This window comes from Myotis lucifugus, unplaced genomic scaffold (genome assembly GCF_000147115.1).
Source record: "Myotis lucifugus unplaced genomic scaffold, Myoluc2.0 scaffold_51, whole genome shotgun sequence".
Classification (NCBI taxonomy): domain Eukaryota; kingdom Metazoa; phylum Chordata; class Mammalia; order Chiroptera; family Vespertilionidae; genus Myotis; species Myotis lucifugus.
In genome coordinates this window covers 2,138,043-2,159,280 of record NW_005871099.1, presented here as the reverse complement: position 1 = coordinate 2,159,280, position 21,238 = coordinate 2,138,043, and the positions used below count along the sequence as shown (strand labels likewise).

General features: G+C 36.0%; 1 protein-coding gene across 2 annotated transcripts in view; it reads right to left on the bottom strand.

Moving 5' to 3' along the window:
* Positions 1–21,238, bottom strand: part of SEMA3A (semaphorin 3A) — a 236,266-nt gene that overhangs the window by 19,939 nt on the left and 195,089 nt on the right. The window contains exon 17 of one of the 2 annotated variants that reach the window (XM_023753777.1): positions 18,219–18,334. The exons of the other annotated variant lie outside the window; for it this stretch is intronic. Coding sequence (XP_023609545.1) covers positions 18,314–18,334 — 21 coding nt within the window. The 3' untranslated portion in view covers positions 18,219–18,313. Of the gene's footprint in view, positions 1–18,218; positions 18,335–21,238 lie in introns of those variants that run through there. 2 annotated transcript variants of the gene reach the window in all.

Below are 21,238 nucleotides of genomic sequence, written 5' to 3'. Positions count from 1 at the left end.
TTCATTCCAATATTTTTACACTCATAGTTTCAGCTGTCACCTATTTTTTATTTATAATAAATTGTCCATAATTTCTTTGAAGAAACTTAGGACCACTTCTTTTTCCTCTGCAAAAACAAAAGAAAAATATTGGTTGACTGCACATGATGTTTTAGTGGGTGTGTACTTAGAATAATTTTCTCCATGATTACTAACAAACTGCTCTCTGCACTCAGCCCTGTTAGTCAGAGTCTTATTAAAATATTTAGTTTCTAAATATGATTACCTAAATCCTGAGGGAAATAAACGAATTAAAGAATAAAACGCCCATGCAGGTTTCATTCCAATATTTTTGCACTCATAGTATGAGTGTGTCCAGCCCTAGACTTCACTCTTTCTTTATCTTCACCTATAAAAACGTGTACCGTGAATTATTTACTTATCTGCCCTCATACCAGAATTCCGTGCTCACTCGGATGCTTTATGAACTAGAAAATTAGGAGTGGCCTGGCATCCTTGGCGAATCACTAACAAAACTGGTGCTCTCATTCAGAGCAGATGGGAAAAGAACAAGGCTTATTAGGAAACATGCACAGATATAGCACGTGGTGGACAAACATGTTCCCCGAAATAAAGGAAATCAATTACTGTTTTGATGTGATAATAAACTCTTTCCCTATTTATGCTCATCGACCCATTAGTCATTTGCTTATTTTTTTCACAACCCTCGATCCCGGGCACTGAGATTACATTTGTGAGGAGAAGACATACACTGAGGTGTTGCTAACTTAACCTTGATGAGGGAGTTCCAAGATGGCAGCAACCGAAAAGCCCCTCTAAAGACATCCTCAATCAATGCGTTTTTTAAATTAGTTTCTGAAAAGACTTCATTTTTATGGAGCACTTTTAGGTTCACAGCAATTTTGAGAGAAAGGGAGAGAGATTTCACATATATTCCCTGCCCCCCAAACATCACAGCCTCCTTAATTATCACATCCTCCACCACAGTGGTGGTACATGTGTTATAGCTGATGAACCAACAGTGACACATCATTTTCGCTTAATTCCATAACTGACATTAGCGTTGACCTTTTCGTCTGCAGGCCAATGCTCTATCCACTGAGCCAAACCGGTTAGGGCTAGAGTAGTTTTAATGTCGTAAAAATCCTCTGTGCTCCATCTATTCATCCTTCCTCTCCCCCCTCAAAAGCTGGCAATCACTATTTTACTGTTTCCATTTTTGCCTTTTCCAGAAGGTCATGTGGTTGGAATTACACAGGTGGAGCTTTTTCAGATTGGCTGCTCTCACTAATATTCATTTAAGTTTCCTCGTGTCTTTTCAGGGCTTGATAGCCCTTTTTTAAAAGCACTGAATAATACTCCATTGTCTAAATGTACAATAGTTATGCATTTACCTACACAAAGACATCTGGATGGCTTCCCAGTTTTATCTATTATGAATAAAGCCATCATAAACATCTGTCTGCAGGCTTTTGCCCAGGCATACATTTTCAGTTGCTTGGAGTAAATACCAAGTAGCACAATTGCTGATTCATGTGGCCAGAGTATGTTTAATGTTGTAAGAAACCACCAAACGTTTTTTCCAAAGTGACTGTACTATTTTGCATTCCATCAGCAAGGAAACTGTGTGTTCCTGTTGCTCCACATCCTTGCTGGTATTTGATGTTGTCAGGGTCTGGATTGGCCATCTGAGTAGGCATGTCATGGAACGGCATTGCAGTTTTTATTTGCATTTCCCTAATGATATATGATGTGGGACATCTTTTCAGATGCCTTTATGCTTTTCTATGTCTTCTTTGGTGAGGTGTCTGTCAAAGTTTTCTGCCCATTTTTAATTGATTGTTTCTTATTGTTGACTTTTACGAGTCCTTTGTGTATTTTGGAGAACAGTCCTTTAGCAGATATGTCTTTTACAAATATGTTTTCCCAGTCTGTGACTTGTATTTTTGTTCTCTTAATATTGTCTTTCACAGATCAGAAATTGTTATTTTTAATGAAATCTAGTTTATCAATTATTTCTTTGATGGATCCTGTCTTTGGCTTTTTAATCTTAAAAACTCATCTCTGAACCAAAAGTTATCTAGATTTTTTCCTATGGTATCTTCTAGGACTTCTACAATTTTGCATTTTACATTAAGATATGTGATTCTTATTTATTTGTGTGAAGGACTTAATCCTGTAACAAATTTTGAGAGTCCAGGGAAGATAGATAATAAAGACATTGGCATCTTATAGAACTTGGAAGTTCGTTTTCCTTTTGCCGAAAGCTCATGGAATTGATAGGATTTGGAAAAATTCCATAATTTATTTGTATGTATTTTTAACAATAATATGATCTGTAGTGAGAAAAGGCTCTAAATTATTATGTATTTGTGAATCCCTTCTACTGGTAATACAGTAAGTTTCTCCTTACTCCTTGTTATTTTTTGACACCTGAAGAACTGCTATATAACATTTTAGATGCTGTGTATATGAATTAGTATTCCAGGATGTCTCCAGACTAGCAATGTTCAGCCAGTATGCCATGGCACACTGCTATGCCACATGAAATTTTAGAACACACAATATTTAGTCAGGGGCACTGACCTCTTTTCCCTTAGATTGTCATATAAAAGAATGACAACAGTCTAAACAACCATAGGGTGAATGAATCAAAATTATACTTATAACTATTTTTTGTCAGGTCAGCAATAAATATATATACAATATATATATGTGTGTATATATGTATATATATACACACACATATATATATATATACATATATGTATATATATACATATATATCACAGAATTTTAGTAATTGGTTTATGTGTGCCATGAGATTAAAATGTTGAAAATCACTGCTCTAGACCCGTGGTTGGCAAACTGCGGCTCACGAGCCACATGTGGCTCTTTGGCCCCTTGAGTGTGGCTCTTCCTAAGCCTTAGGAGTACCCTAATTAAGTTAATAACAATGTACCTACCTATATAGTTTAAGTTTAAAAAATTTGGCTCTCAAAAGAAATTTCAATCGTTGTACTGTTGATATTTGGCTCTGTTGACTAATGAGTTTGCTGACCACTGCTAGACAATTGATTTGGCTCTGCGTCCTCTTTCGAATTTGAGATTTTAGTTTCATACACTCACATGCCTTAAATGTTTAAACCAAAGCAATAAGCAACAACAACAACCTTCCTTAGTCCAAAAAGTATAAATTAGAAGATTGAAACTTTCTACAAATGGAGAAATGCTATTAATGAGAAAGCAAGTTTCCCCTTGCCTTCTCTCTCAGAATCCTGTTTGTTCCCTTCATTGTATTCACTAACTATACAACTATTCTGTTCTCTTTGTTACAGTTTGCTTCTATCACTAGGCTGCATGTTAGAAGAGGTGTTTTACTTTTTCTGTTTTATTCATAATTGTAACCTGGGCCCAGCAGAGGATCCAGCACAAAGCAGACACGTTTAAACAAGGTATTGAGTTAAATGCTTTAAAATAAAACATTTTATTAATGTTTACCACTAGAGGGCATTTTCCTTCCATCTTAAAATCTTAGTCCTTGTCTTTTAAAAATTGGAGATACTGAGTACACTTTATTAACTTGGAAAGATAAAATATTTCTGATCAATCACCTCAAATTATTAAGAGCACATATGCTCTATGGCACATATTCCTCTAAAATATGTATTTTATAGTTAAGCCAGCTGGAATTTAAAACACTGATCTAATAAACTATCCAGGCTTCCAATTTAGATCCATATATCAATACACACACACACACACACTCGTATTTAAATGATATGAAATAGACATAATGGCCAAAAGCATGCATCATATAGCATTTCAGTTACCTAAGAATGTATTATCTGTTTGATACGATTTAATAAGAGATGGATAACTTTCAAATATGTTAAAAATAAAGTTTTGTTTTCATTTAAGAGGACAAAACAAAGTCAATGGTCACAGTGAGACTCTGCTGCTTGAATTTCTGTTCCAATGATGGCGAATCTCTCAACGCGAACTCATTTTTTGCTGCTTGAATTTCTGTTCCAATGATGGCGAATCTCTCAACGCGAACTCATTTTTTTGGTTGATTTTTCTTTGTTAAATGGCATTGAAATATATAAAATAAATATCAAAAATATAAGTCTTTGTTTTCCTATGGTTGCAAATATCAAGAAATTTCTATATGTGGCACGGCACCAGAGTTAAGTTAGGGTTTTTCAAAATGCTGACACGCCGAGCTCAAAAGGTTCGCCATCACTGGTTTAGAGGCCCTGGAAGCAGCCTCAGAGATGGAGTGAGCCTTCAAGATGTTCATTAGGAAATGCCCTGGTGTCACACCTGTGGAGCGGAGGTAAGGAAACAGGATCGGGCAAAGACTGAATACAGGCTCCGGAGGTTGACAGGAGTCAACACTACAGGTCGCTCTGGAGCTGCAAAGATCCATTAGAGCCGTTGGAAGTAAGGCCCGCATGGCTGGCCCTGTATTCCTCCATCCACCAGTCACTGGGCGTGGACCAGGGGAAGGGGAGCAGTTGGGAGAGTCAGTAGGTGCAGGTGGGGAATGAATCCCTCAGGAGGCTGCGAGCTGAAGTGCAAGGCCACAGGTCCCGCTTTAAGGGAGATCTGGGAAGTGCCTGGCCATGTCTATCACAGATTAGTTTTATGTTGGATAAGCGCTAGTTAAGTGGGGACTCCGGAATGGGTAAGTATAGTTAGGAACAAAGTGTATTTTGTAGAGCAAGTGAAATACTTCAATGTAATGATATTTTATAAATTAATAAATGGACGTTTAAGACATAGTGTTACTATTCAGGTCAGGAGTTGAGAGAAAAGTGTAGTCACCTTGCATAGTGAGTAATGTTTTAAGTGGAACAAAGATGTTATTGAAATAGCTTAACATTAATAAAACTATTCTGCTTTGTAATGTTTTGATATGTGCCCACTCTAATTATAAATGTTGATATTAATGTTCTTGATTAGAGAACATTATGTTTTAAGTATCAAGAAGTTTAAGATTTTTAAATAGCGAATTTGCCTGAAGGCATTTTCAAGAAAATGTAAATAACTAGGTGTAAAAAACAAAAACTCCTCTCTTAACTGTAAAAGGAGAACTTCTCTTGTTAATTTTCTCTATCAAAAGACATACCTTTGTCTTCCTTGCCCCCAACCCTCTTCCCACTTTACTTTTTAAAGTGAATTTTTACTTTATTTTATGTAATTTAGAGTGGAATAAAGTCCCAAGGAGGAAATATTTTCAACAATCCTGTAATTCAGCTACAAAGAACCGAAATTCTTTGTTCAATCACTTTGTGACCTAAAAAGTTCAAGGAAAGCCTCCTTCTGTTCCCACCTCGTTTACCAGAAGATGGCGCTCGTGCTCCTCAGCGGCGAACCTGGAGTATTTGAAACTCCTCACCGTATCAGTCACGTATCTCCCCTTGAAAGAAGTGTAATAAAAAGGGCGCCTTCAGCATGTTTATCTGAACCGATTGAGATTCTTTAAATGCAGGTGCAACTAATCCTTTCAAGATGTAATGAAGCTCAATAATTCCTCCTTTTGCAATATCTTCACAATCTTTGGGGCTGATTTTGCTTTTTGTACGAAGCAAAGTGCAGACTAGCTTTGCACTATGCTGCGTGTTTAAGCAATAAGGAGACTGCTCCATTGTCTCCTGTCAAGCTGCCTGGGACGCAATTTCCTTTTTCCTGTTCTCAAAATTAGCTGATGAGAGCAAGTTCCCAGGTGAGCATAAGTTCTCCAGATCCCCCTCACCCCCGTGAAATTGGTGACCAAAGAAGCATGCCTTCACTAGCTGTTATTCTCAACTTTATGCGCTGGCAAATTCACTGGGGCACGATATATTACCCTTCCATATTTCTATAGCTGCTTCTTATTATTACAACAAAGTGTTTACCCGCTATTTATTTTCCTTTAAGTTATTGTGTAAATACTGAAGCTATAAATTGGAAATTTTCAGAATTATTATAAACATTGGGGTCACTATCAGGCAAGTATACATATGTATGTAATATTAAAGTATATATATCAATATATACAGGTAATATATTATTTCTTTCTTTATATAATACAGGATAACTTGCCCTTTGAACTGGATAACTCATAACCATCATTTCAAGCTAATGTTTTTGGTCATTTTTTAGGGAATCTCATATTCTCAGGTGTAATTAGTTAGAAATACTTCTGCTACTTAGTTATGGCATTCTGTGAGAAATGGGTATACATAATAAACAAACAGGATTTCTCTAAATTATTCTTAGCCCAAGAAAGTTACACTAATATCAATTGATAAGCTATGGGTTTTAGCCCTTCAATCACAGTTTAGAGCTGCTAATGAGAATGAATGAAAAGTAAATGCAGAAGAAGCCTTTATTTATAACAATGTCTTAGGGCTGATATCTTCCTCCTTAAAAATCCTCAGCTTTCCTACTGCCATTGTATTCATACTAAAGCGTGCCACTAAGAGTTAGATATGGAAATCACATGCTGTGCCTACCTCTAGCTATTCCTCCCTAATGACTATATGCTAGTTGTTGACGGGCTAACCAAACAGATACATTTTGTCCTAAGCAACCAGAGGGATCTTTTAAAATCCTCAATCAGACTGAGTTCATTTCCTGCCTATTTTAAGATTTTCCAACATTTTCAAATTACACTTAAAGTTAAAATCTATATAAATATTTGTTACAAGTATTTTGAATTCCACTCTAATTTGATATCCTACCTTTTTCAAGCTGCATCGGCTTGATTTGGGATCCTGGAATGTAGCAGGCTTGTCACAGCCTTAGGATCTTTGCTACAACCATTTCTTCTATCTCGAACATTCTTACTGCTCTTTGGGTGTGTGTGCCTGTGTGTGTGTGTGTGTGTGTGTGTGTGTCTTTATTTACATTCAAATCCCAGAATCAATGGCATTCATTGATTTTCTCTGAAAAGTGCTCTTTCTAATTTATCCACAATGGATCACTGCTGTGTTAGTTTCCTAGGCCTATCATAACAAATTGCCCCAAACTAGGTGTTCTGTTCTGGAGACCAGACTCTGGAAGTCTGAAACCAAGGTGCTGGAGAACTATGCCCCCTACACAGGCTCTAGGGGAGAATCCTGTCTTTCCCCTTCCAGCTTCTTGTGGCTCCCAGTATTCCTAGCCTTGTGAAAGCATCTCTCTAGTCTCAGCCTCCTCTGTCTTCCATGCCTTTCCCCCGTGTGTCTTCCTGTGTCCTCTCATTCCTACATGGACACTGGTCACTAGTAGCTTGATTGAGAACCCACCTCAATCCAGTATGATCGCATAAAACCCTATTTCCAAATAAGGTCACATGGATTAAAAAAATTGATTTCAAGAGAAAGGGAGAGGGAGAGAGAAATAGAAACATTAATGATGAGAGGGAATCATTGATTGGCTGCCTCCTGCACACCCCCTACTGGGGATTGAGCTTGCAACCGGGCATGTGTCCTGACCAGGAATTGAACCGTGACCTCTGGTTCATAGGTCAACATCAACCACTGAGCCATACCAGCTGGGCTAGATGGATTTTTGAGGGACATTGTTAAGTCCACTATATTCACTGTTTGATATATTTCATGATTTATGTATTGATTTCTTTATTATCTTTTTCATCCCATCTACCACTAGAATGTCAGCTCCCTGAAATAAGAAACATTGTCTGTATGTTTATGTGCTGTACTGACATATAATATCATTTCAGTAAATCCTTTTTTATTTTTAATAAATGAATGAAATGCTGCTTCCAGTCATAGCTGAAACCCTCAAACAGTGCTGGCATATGACTGATCTGAGGCACATGACTAAACTGATCTGGCAGATAAAGTTTCTGAGCACGTACAACTAGATATTGTACTTTGTTGAATACAAGAAGATAATTTTTTCTTTATGTGGCCTTTGTTTGGTTAATCTTTAGAATATCCCTTGGTTATCCCTAACTCAACACAACTTCTCTTTATTTAAACCTCTCTCACTTCCAATAACAGTCAGTGGTAACAGATGAAAGCTAGCAGGGGATACAGATAATATCACAACTCCTAAAAGCATCTTTGAATATCACAAATGCGATCTCTCTAACTCTTTGAGGGTGTATCAAGGGTATCCCAAAAATGTATACACTTACTTTGAATAATTACAAAGGCAGTGTTTATTAAAATACATTTCATGTTCAAAATTGAGCTATCAGCTGTTAAAGTGTATATACAGTTTTGTTTTGTTTTTGGATACACCCTGCATGTGTTTTAAATTCTTCTTATCAATACCTATTCACAAAAGGTTTCATCCTTGGCTGCACATTCATATCGTATGAGGAACTTTTAAGAATCCTGACTCCCAGGTAGGACCGTACCAAATACATCATAATACCAAACTCATTTATTGAGGTCTCAGCACTTTTTAAAGTGATGCTAATGCAGCAATGGTTGATAATCACTACTGTATCTGATCCATTTTCTCCCCTGAGGCTGGCTCTCCTAAGGTGTCTTGTGATCCCAAAGTGTTCCTGTTTGTAGTCAGCCTCTCTTCCAGGTGTTGGCCTTTTAGCTTAGGACATCTGTCTGAGGGGAGAGCGCTCAGACTACAGCTGGCCCTTTAACTGCTCAAAGTTTTCAGTGGTTCTGATAGAAGGGCAAGATTAGTCTTAAATAGAAGGGTTTCTGCTCTTTTGTTCTGGGTCTTTTGGCTCCCATTTTTCTCTCGCATGCCAGCTGTCTAGAGCATTGTCTTTTGTCTCCAATGCTGGAAGTATATCTTGAGACAAACACTAATAATATAGCTTGTCTTGGTGGAGAGGGAAGTGGTGTGTGGGATGGCAGAGGGGCAGGGAATGTGTGTGGGCTACAGATAGACGTTCTCTTTGTGGCACCCCAATTAGTCCGACTACAATTGCTCCAGGACCCTCCCACTCCAGGCATCCACCATGGGATTTCTGTGGCTTTGCTCCTAGCAATTTTTTTTTAAAATCATACTCTTCCAAAAGTCTGTTAAGCTAAAATTCTACTTGATCAAAGTTTGTCTCCTTTCAGTTTTTCAGGAATAGTTCAGTTCTGACCTTCTGAAACTTTCCTTCCCATTTCTGATAATAGCTCTACATTTATGCAATTAACTATACACACACTTTCTTGTAGTTCTATGCTGTAATGTGAACAAAAGAGACTATAGTGTGACTTCAGTATGCCTTTTTGTCCAATGCAATGGCATGGTATCAAGTTATATATATTTTTTACTAATATATATACTATATATTACACACAAATTTCTCATTCATACTCAAAGATGGCACTACTTGTTAGGGAGATTTAACATATTTCTAGTAATGCTTTAACTACAAATTAACTGATTATCTATTGAGAACTTACTACTACTGGTATGTGATTAAAACTAAACTGGAAGCTGCAGATATAAAGATACATAGGATATGATTTATTTTCTCTCAAGAAGCTCACCATTTGGTTAAGATGCCAGTCAGATAAAAACACAGAGGATTTAGCTGATATAGAATACAATGCCTGCTGGAGTAGAAACATATTTAGAAAGTTTTTCTGAGGATTAAGAAGAAATGATGTAACCGATGCCTTTGAAGGATCAATATTTGATATTTGTCATTGCTTTTTTGGTTTGTGTTCATTCTCAGTTTCCTCTGTGTTCTTTGTCTGAGTTCAGGGACTCTCACTGGGATGATCGGAGGGTAGTGGTGCTTTACTTAAGACTTCATAGTTCGAATCCCTTGGTTGCCTATGGTCATGTTATCTGAGCACCTAGTGAGGCCTTTCTGTTGGTTTTCCATTCTTTGTACAATCTGACATCGACTCTGCCTCTTCGTCCTGTGAGCTGTGTGAAATCTTTGTTTAAAATATGTCACTTTATCTTAGCTTAGTGGCCGACTGACCTGCCTGTTGCCATTGTCTTGCTGGAGACTAATCTATGTAACAGGTGCATTTCCTCAACAACTTAATTATATCGTTCCTGCCTGGGGTTACTATATTTGATTTTAGAAACCATCCCATTACTGCTCTTCTTCATATACACTTGGCCCAAAATAGCTCGAGTAAAGAATCCCAATTAGATTGAGCTAAAATGGGTTTTCTTTAGCTAGATCTTATTGGAGAATCCTGTTTGTGTTTTCTCATGCATGGCATAGATGTCTCATGCTTCTATCTTTTTTTGAGAAGAAAACTATATTTTAAAAGAGTGTTATAATTTATCTATATGAAGGTGTTAATGTGAATTTTCCTTTTCTATCTATTAGATAATTTGGGGTATTCAGTAGCTGGTAACTGTCAGAAAAATGGAAATTATTCCACATAACATCATTGTAGATTGCTGTGTTATTGTGACATTTTATATACCTTTCTAAAATTTGTATTTGATAGCCCACAATACTATTAAGATAATTTTATGCCTCTATTGAACAAATATTTTAATATTCCTATGTTTTCCTGTTTTCTTTGTGCACTTAATGTACTTATAAATGTGATCACTGTAATAAAAATATTAACTTAATTAGAAAGTACTGACCAAACTGAGAGGTGGTTTGAAATATTAACTTAGATCATTTAATTCCAGGTTCAGCTTGACCAAATATTTCAATAGTAAATATTTTTATTATGTAGCTAACTGCAGATGTATAGCTGGCTAATTTTCAGGGTTGGGTTAACAGTGAATAAGACACTCAATGTTTTGCCCTAACCGGTTTGGCTCAGTGGATAGAGCGTCGGCCTGCGGACTCAAGGGTCCCAGGTTCAATTCTGGTCAAGGGCATGTACCTTGGTTGCGGGCACATCCCCAGTTAGGGGGTGAGCAGGAGGCAGCTGATTGATGTTTCTAACTCTCTATCGCTCTCCCTTCGTCTCTGTAAAAAATCAATAAAATATATTTTTAAAAAAAGAAACTCAATGTTTTTTAAATGACACAGGCTTTAAAAACTTTAGAGAGAAATTTAGCATATATAAAACATAATTTTGTTGTATCCTAATGGGGAAGCCTTTTTTCAAAGTTAGATTTTACTGTTTTTAAAGTTACACCTCAGTTTTAAAATATTAGGTGCCATAATAAATGTAATTAAGAGTAATAGTGTTCTCATTTCAAAAGTAGAGGAATTAAAGTTCTTTTGCAAATATATCACTCATTTGAAACCACAGTCATTTGAAGAATTCATATAATATTAGCCTTCTCAATGAAAAAAATTGGGGGGAATCGATCCAAATAAGAAAATATAATATTCAACTCGACTGGGATTTCAAAGATAGAGTCAGAAAAGAGCTGTTAAGAAAATGTACCTGAATAAACAGATTGTCCACATTTCTCCATGTTAATCTGTTTCATTTATTCATTGGATTTTATATTACTTTCTTTCTCCTATCCAACAAGATTTTATTCTCTATAGCTTATGAGGAGGTGGAGAAAGAAAAGCCTATTTTCTCATAATGTGGCTTCTAACAAGTAAGGTCATGGAGGCTAAAGAAATACTTTGGGTGCAGGTTTAATTATTCAGTATTTGCAAGAATACTTATTCACTTGTTTATTTTGGTTCTCCAGCAATGAAGCATTATAATTTTGTGATTTATGGCACCTACTTAACTTTTAATAAAAATAGGTGAATTTAGTAAATGAACTCAATTCGTATTCGGGATCTACACATGTCAAACACTTTGTCTCTATTCATGTCATTACAACCTCAAATAGCATTGGTTAAGTTCTACCAACTGACACTATCATAGATTTACAATGTGTCAATTTTCCCTCCTGTAGGCTTTTAATTTGAAGAAGGACAGATGTTGAGATTCAAACCAAGTGGGACCAGTTGTCCATTAAATGGTTTCCACTTGATTCTATGTTATGGCACAACATTTGCAAGTGAAAGCTCTTATATGGTTGGACAACAGGCATTAATTTAAGTAGAAAAATTATAAGGGTCAGTCCGCTGAGAATTTATATTATGATAACTTTGGGAGGAGTTTATCTCAGATTAAAGGATTTCTGTGTGGTATTCCAGTTTAAAGCACACTCATATGCTAACATTAGATGCTCTCAATAGTTGTTGAATTAATGAATTAAGGTATATGTTATAATCAAAATTTAATTATTAGTAATGGTAAAGGGGAAGAGATACAGCAAAATTAGTGGAACTTTCAAATAATATAACTATCTGTTTTAGCACTTGTAATGTATTATATACACCCACTTGGTACATCTGCCATTCTGAGTACTTTCACCACTTTAGTTTATATATTAAAGCCACATGGGAAAGGATAATTTCAGCCACAGCTGTGGGACTGTCTGGTTAACCATTTTAGCCTTCACACCAATACTGACGTAGTTTCCATTTTACAAAGCTATCATTACTTTTCAGGCTGATCCAAATCATTAGCTGAAACTTCTTTTTACTCCTTTATTTCCTTTGTTTTCAATTCTAAGTTGTCAGGTACCATCTTTGAAGGTAAAAAATGAAAACATGTCTTTATTTCACCCTTCATGATGCATTCAGGTGCAGCCAACCCCACTCAGCTGTATCTAACCACCTACTGGAACACCACTGACTCATTGCCTCATTCTCCATAACACTTACAATGAGTTGTCCATAATATTGGGCTGAAGTAAACTGACACTTTCCACCATTTACTACATGCAAGGCACTGTGAATTACATAGTGAATATATTATGTATTTAAATCTTAACAGAAACCCTGTAGATATCTATTGTTGTTCTCATTTAGCAAAGACGATAAGTAGCTTGCTAGTAGAGAGCAAAGCCAGGCTACATCTTTCATTTAGCAAACAGTGATTAAATTCATACTAGGTACAAAGCACTCTGCTTAGTGCTAAATAAAATTGTGAGTTATTAGATAATACTTGTTTAATGGTTGATTGCTTCACACACTGAAATGTAAAAGCCTTTAGTGCAGGAACTTTGTGTTTTTTCATCACTAAATAGTCAGCACCTTAGAACCATTCTTGACATACAACAGTGATCATTAAACATTTAATGAATGAATGTATGAACAAATGAAAGAAAGAACGAATGAATGAATGAAATGTGTTCTCTTGGAGTAATTATATATAAATCAGAGGTATAAAAGAAAGATATAAAAAAGATATCATATGTAGAAGCAATTCTTTTCCCAGGAATGCAAACCTGATCTAAAAAGAAGAGGTAATAGTTACTTTACAATCTATTTTTATGCTCATTAATTTATTTTTTCATGTTTTTTTCCCAATAAGATTAGGTTAATTAAAATTTAAAATTTTCCAAAGTCCTGGAGGTGGAAGGTAAAAAGTCAAACAATGAAAGGATTTTGCAACTCCATAACACTTGGGAATTACTGCGGTCAGATCTGTAAAAGGTTTTTACTTTGTGTAAGGAATTCATATAGAGTGGATCTCCAGGGAAGATGGCAGGTGCAGGTTGGTTAAATTCATGGAGCTTTTGTAGTTTCTAGACTCATCTGGACTCTTGTAATGTTACATTCTTCAAGATAATGTCACATGGAGATGTCTTCAAATTGAAACATAAAATGTCAAGAGGAAAAGTTGCCAAGAAATTCAGACTGAGACATTTTATGATGTGAAAATAGCCTTTGCAAAACCCCTAGATACTCATATACTGAGAAGTCTGTACTTGAGATGTTGACAGCCTGTTGATGCTTTCCCCCAGTACAAACCCATTCTTAAGATAGAAGTCTTCCTGAAGTATATTTTAAAAAGTGAACACACTTAGCTAAATATAAATTGTGCATAACATTACAGTTATGTGAAGGAAATGAGTAATCTAAACTTTTGGGATCTTTCTACATAAAAACAAAACAATTATTAAGGAGGGATTAATAGGTATGAAGTCATAGAAGCTACTAGCAGGCAAATGGAAAAGCAGGAATATCAAAAATATTTACACAAAAACATTTTATGTGACCGAATTTGTATAAATATTTTAATTACCATGGATAAATACTTATGTTAACTTTATACATCCTAGATATAGTGATATTTAGTAAGAAAATTACTCCACTATAAGGAGACATGAACTCTAGCATCAAAGCCTCCCACTATGTGTCCATTTGTCTGTATCATGGGGCTAGGAGTGCTGGATCTCCTGAGAAAAGGAAGCTATCCCAGAATTGCTTTTGAGATTTGTTTAGAGGTATGTGATCTATGAATTGCCATGATACATATACATCTTGTTCTGTTAATATGTTCATTATTTCCTCTTACATATTTCAGTATCAACTCTTAATTATAGGTTGTAACTTCCTAGAAGTCAGGTTTATCTCTCTTGTGTCCAGTACAGAGTAAGGACTTGATAAATAATTTTTGAGTGAATAAATGAGATACATCAATGTCTTCTGGTCTTCCCAGTGTAAATTCTTCCATAAAATATATTTCTTTTTTTTAAAAAAATTGAATTGATTTCTGAGAGGAAGGGAGAGGGAGAGAGAAACAGAAACATTAATGATGAGAGAGAATCATTGATCGATCAGTTGCCTCCTGCAAGTCTGAAATCAGGGTTTAAATTAAGACTCCTAAGAAAGATTATTAAGAAACAAAAAAAAATCTGTGTATACTTACTGCTTCTATTGTTCAGTTACATGGATCATACCGGGAACTAGAATATGTTAGGAGTATTAAGACCAGGAGAGTGGAAGAATTGAGATGGCACCATTGAGTGGCACCAGGGATGGTTGCAGTTTCCTAGAACAGGTGTCTGGCTCTGGATCTATTAGAATCACCTGGGCTGGGCTCTATGTAAGTCAGTAATAGTGCCAGCCAGCTTGGGACAAGTGCAGATATTAGTATGGAGCAGTAGAGGCTTGGAGTCGGGTTGGATGTAGAAGAGCAGCAGGGACTGAAGGTGGGTTGGATACTAGACAGAACTTGGAGGAGCATATAGCCGTGGAGTGCCATGTCACATTGTATTTTTCCAAATGAGTTGCCTGTGAATTTGGTGGTAAAGGTGGAGCTGTTGCCTTTGTTCCCACTGAAGTGCATATTCCTAGTGAAGGAGGTGATATAATCTATTCTATTGATTGATGGTATAGGGCAGCTGTCGGCAAACTGCGGCTCGCGAGCCACATGCGGCTCTTTGGCCCCTTGAGTGTGGCTCTTCCACAAAATGCCACGTGCGGGAGCGCACGGACAGTGCCATTGAAACTTCGTGGCCCATGCGCAGAAGTCGGTTTTTGGAAAGGAGATAGACGAAACAAGTAAACAAGACCAGTGTGGATGGGAGAGTTGGAAGGGGTTGACCTCAGCGAACGTACCTCAATCAGACTGAGGACGTTTTTAGCAAAGGCCAGCTTAGGAGTACCCTAATTAAGTTAATAACAATGTACCTACCTATATAGTTTAAGTTTAAAAAATTTGGCTCTCAAAAGAAATTTCAATCGTTGTACTGTTGATATTTGGCTCTGTTGACTAATGAGTTTGCCGACCACTGGTCTAGGGAATGCAAAGATGAGGAAGGTAAATATGAGGAAGGTAAATAGGTGCTTGAGATGTAAATGGTGTATATTCCCATCAAATAATTGTAGCTTTAAAAAAATAAAGATTCTACAAGTTACCTGCTTTAAATTTTGAATAGAGAGAGATCTATTAGTTAGTTTGGATATTTTTGAATACACACACACACACACACACACACATACACACCCCTAAATAAGCAACTCCCTGAAAACATCCCTTAATCATGTCCCTTTTCAGATGAACCCAAACTCTAAAATTACTTTTCTTCCAGCGTCACTGGAAAGTTCAGATTTCTCAAAGGAAGGAAGGTAAAGTTAGTCACCCTTCCACCTTCTTTCCCACTTTCCTTTCTAATGTCACATCCGGTTTCTGCTCCGACCTTTCAACCACAGGTAGCTCTTTCGCTTTGGCTTGGGGAGACACCTGTCCGCTCTGGAAGTGGTCAGAATCCTCCTGCTCTGCTCTCTGCTACTGTCCTTGTTTTTAACCCCAAAGTGGAAAGGATGAAGAGCCCTCTGGAAAACGTTGTTCTTTCTTTTGAACAATTTTCAAGCCCTTCTGACGAATTAAAGCTTTCACCACTTAACGTAATAGTCATTAGATGTAAGCTACTGGCCACGACTCTATCTGGTCAGCACAGGAACTGACCAGTGAAGGAGTATGGCTCCCTCACTGTACCTTGCCAAGAAAACAGCTCTTGAGGCTCATTGGTCTTCAGGGAACTGTCAGAAATGTATCTCAGAGCCACACATTTGCCAATGAGACCTGAACTGGGGTGATTATTTGCTATCAATGGAGATTTGGATTTAAATTTTTTTAGCATTGGGTTTTGGCTAATGACATAGATGTGGGTGCTATATGAGATTTCATATATGGTTTACCCTATTATGTTAAAAATGTAAAAATGTGTTAAGTCACATCAAGAAGCTGATATTCAATGTACAAAATTAAATGCGTATGTTTTACAGCTCAGGGACAGTAAACTCCCACCTCTTTGGTAGTGACTTTATTTTGTCCTTAAAGCTGCTCAATTAGTGTATCATATCTGCTTTGGAAACATTCTTGGACCTCAAATTGCCCCCAAACTCCCATTCCCCTGGCTTCCAATTTATTCTTTTTCCCCAACAAAAATGTAGGAGTCTATGTTACACATTAGCAAATCAGCAGTATTTTAAAATGATTTACAGATCGCTTAAGTGAAAAGTGCACTTTCAAACTCCATGGCTGGAAACTCCCTTGAGCTTTAATTTAGTCCCAGCTTTCTGAAATCTCATTGACATAAAACATCCGGTGCATCAGTTGTAAATGGTTTTATGGACATGATTTTTAATAGGCCCACATGCTGCTGCTAATCAATAAACTATTTTCATTGAAACAATAGCATAGAGTCTTTTTTTCTTTTCTTAAGAACAGGTATTCTGGTTGGTAAGAGTGTATATACCTGTAACAACGAATAGTCTAACATGAAGTTCATGAGCTGCATTAAACAGATAGCATTTGTTGCTTTGACATGCAACAGTGAGTGCGACATAAATAATTTCATTCCTTCACAGTCATACTTGAGGGAAAAGTTCAAGGTGAATTTAACATTACAAAAACATTTGTGGTTGTACAACGAATAGTAGATATCTACTATTTTTGCTAGTAGCAAAATGGCAAAGTTACTGAAACCTTTGTAAATATCATCTGGTACTTAAGCCATGCACACATGGATTTTATTTATGATGCTTTTCAATAACCCTGAACTTGGGATCAGTTGGTTGTAGTGTAAAAAACAATAATAAGACCACCCAGGGATGAAGTGAAAAATAAATCTTAGGAATATATGGCATGTACACATGTGTATGCTTTTAATGTTTGTTGTGTTTTTAAGTATTGTGATTTAATGGCACCATTTTTAAAGGAAATAGGCTTTGATTATTGTTTTTGCTAAATTGAATATTTAATTATAAGAGGCTTTTTGGCCTGGCTGGCATGGTTCAGAGGTTTAGTATTGAGCTATGAACCACGAAGTCATGGTTCGATTCCAGGTCGGGGCACATACCCGGGTTGGAAGCTCGGATCCCCAGTGTAGGATTTGCAGGAGGCAGCTGATCAATGATTCTTTCTCATCATTGATGTTCCTATCTCTCCCTCTCCCTTCCTCTCTGAAATCAATAAAAATAAAATCTAGATGAAACTATAAAGTTGAGGTTTTCATATTCTTTATTTTATCTAAGACAACAATAATAACAACCTAGACAAGCACAGGAAGCCTCACTTTTAAAAGCTGAATAGCAGACATATCTTCTAAGAGGGATTCTCCCACTTCCAATTCTGCCTGAATCATTGTTGGGTAAATATTATTTAAAACACAACTTTCTGTAATTTTGATGACAATCATTTTTAAAATATGTAATAATTACTCTTCAGCAATAGTCTAAGTAAATTTAACCTGATATACCAGGGTCCCGACAGACAGTTTAGTATTTGACCTCTGCCCCCTAGTTCCTACAGACCCTGGAGGCAGGTTGGCCTTCCTAGGACTCAGACAGGAGCTGTTGAGCCAGTGAGGTCTTACAAAATCAGCCATGAAATGCAGTACGAATGATCTAAATTTGTGCCTCTGAAAGAGAATGAGATGCAAATCTGTAGGAATGAATCACTTAGTACACTGCTGCTGGAACATTAAGGCATGCAAAAGTCTGAGGATTCCGCCAATTCTGCATCAGTTCTGACTCAGAAAGTCTGGGGTGGGTCTTAGGTATCTGTATTTCTCATAAGCTCTCAGGTGACGTCTGTAGTCCACACTTGGTCCAGATGTGTCTGGGAGCCTGGACTTAGTAGATGGTTGACGAAAGTAGACAAGATCAATAGCACCTCAGTGGGATCTCCAGAAGAGAAAAAAGAGGAAGTAAACTGGAACCCACTCATCTACACTGTTAATAAAAGAGATGAAGGCAGTGTTCCTTTACGCTTTTACTTCTTTGAAGATCAATGCACTTTCTCTTTCTTCTTACTCTCAAAGCTTTTGAGATTTTTCTGCTCCTTATGCTTTTAAAATTTATTTTGAGCACTCTCTTCTAACCCCTTAGTATTCTGTTAAATATGTTCTGTCATTATGAGGCCAATAAGTGAAAGTTGAATGTAGGAGGCAGGCTGCATTGTATTCAGTGCAAGACATTGAAACATAGCAGGGCTGACCAGAAGCACAGAGAAACACAGAGCGTAAAAAGATATCCAAAGAGGAGACCTAGGCCCTGGCAGGGTAGTTCAGTTGGTTAGAGCGTTGTTCCATTACACCAAGATTGTGGGTTTGATCCCTGGTCAGGGCACATGCAAGTAACGAGCAATGAATACATAAAAAATTGGAATAACAAATTGATATCACTCTTTCCTCCTTTATCTGTCTCTTTAAAATCAATTACAAATAAAAACTAAAAAAAGGAGTGATATCTAGACTGAAGACATAAAAGAAAGCCTAGCTCAATATTCTCTGAAAATTATCTTTAGTGCTACCATGAATATATATACGGCCCATTAAGTTTTGACATTAATGCTTTTTTAAAAAGTTATAGACAGTATAAAATACTTTTGTACAATCATTCTTTTTCCACCTACCAGCTTATCTAATATATACAGTAGTCTTTCCTGGGGACCAGCTCAAATGGTCTCTTAAAGTTCCTATGAATGGAATAATCCTACCTCAAAGCCTACATTGTTATTTCATGTCTTTATGCTGCTTTTCATCAATATCCAAGAAAGTTAAAGCTGAAAGATGACAAAACTTCAAACAAAAGCAATTATTTTAAAAGAATTACCAAGTAATTGAAGCCTATCAGTGTTCACACTTTTGGAACTTTTATCCTTTCCTGCCAGACCTTGAAGTTTGTCAGATTTTGCTGAGACCTTCATATTAGTGAACATCTGGAGCATGTCATAGTTTGGTCTTATTTTTTGCCTAAGAGTTTCTTTGTGGATTTGCCTCCCACAACACATATGGTTTATTTCTTATGTTTATCCTTAGCTTGGCAGGGATTTTTGGTGGCATGTCTCTTTTCATCTCTACTTTTTAAAGGAGTGATCTTGCATAAATTATTATCTTTTTAGGTGTGAATTATGAAAGTGCTTTTTTTCATGTGTTCCTTACAGACTATGAAAAATGCCTGCTCTTACATTTTCTTCTTGTAAATTATATCTTATTACAAGAAATATAATTTCTTCTATACTCTATGTTTTTCAACTTAATTCTGTTTTTGACAGTTCTTCATCAGCAATTGTTTAGACTATGTCTCACCATTTTTATATATGAAACTCTACTTAATGTAATCTAGTTTATTTGAGCTTATATGAAAATAATTACGTCATTTTTTGGAATATAGTTTATGAAATAATGTATAGATATGTGTTTTCTTTCCACACACATCTCCAAGCTTGAAAATGCTAACTTGGAAAACCAAGTACAAGTGAGTACCTAGTACAGAAAAACTGGCTAACTCACTTTTAGAATACATCCTTTGGGGTGATGATGGTAGACAGTAGCCCTTAAAATTAGAAATTAAAAGTTGACCTAATTAGAAATTATGATAAATGTGTTGGTATCCTAATTGAATGGAGTTTTATGAGAGGATAAAAGATAAACTCTAAGTTCTTTATCTTTAACTGGGTGTCCCATAGAATTTATCTGGAGAATTTTTATGGGAAAAGGCATGTAGAAAAGTGCTCAAATGAATAATATGACTGAAATAATTGTCATTGTTACAATTTAGAATTTTTGAAATTTTCTTATATACTCCTTTAACTTGATATTCTTAAATTAGTACATCTAGATATATGTACCAAGTAAATAAAAAATATAACATATACTAGGAAGTAGCAATTTAATCAAAAGTATTTATAAAGTTGATATAGCTGTATACTTTTATCAAAATACCATTTTGAAGTTTGCTTCACAAAATAATTCATTTCAAATTATAAATTGAACATAACAAAATCAAATTAAAATAAAAAACAGGCTTTATAAATACATATATAATTCAAAAAGTTTTTATTTTGGTTATATAATCAAATATGTGAAGAAACCTCATTTGTATCAATTAAAATATTGTTTTTTGGCCTGAATTCAACTTAAGAAAGATGCATAACGAAATCAGTACTTTTTCTTTGATTATGTTTTTTGTTGTAAGAGGTAAATTATAGACATCGCTTTGAGTGTTTTATAACTGAACACTTGACCAACATTTCATATTAATTAATATCTTATAATATCATATATAACCAAGTGCCCAAGTTAACAATTGCTTTTCTAAATATACATTGTTTTCAGATGATTAAACTAAAATAATGCTTATTGCATTGGTAATTTATTAAAAGTTTTATATATTACTTACTTTCACTATATGATGCAACATGTTGAAAACAGGTTCTGTTCTAATTGGATCAAATACAAAGATTTTAATCTGATGCTTAAAACTTGCTAAATATTAAATCTAGATAAGCCATTTATGGTATTTCTCTCCTGCAGAGCTGGGATAATGAAACTGTTCTGCTTCATATAAGGAGGTCAAATGAGGTCATGGACATACCTTGAGCATCATGAAGTGATATAAAAAATTTAATATACTTTCATCAAACAGAAGCTTTAGTAAAGCTTTATTACACTTCTGCTTCTATTGATTTTATTTACTATTATATTAAACTAGAGGCCCGGTGCATGGATTCATGCACTGGTGGGGTGCATTGCCTGCAGGGATCAGCTCACTGTGGGAGTGCTGCTCATTTTGGTCAGCCGCTCA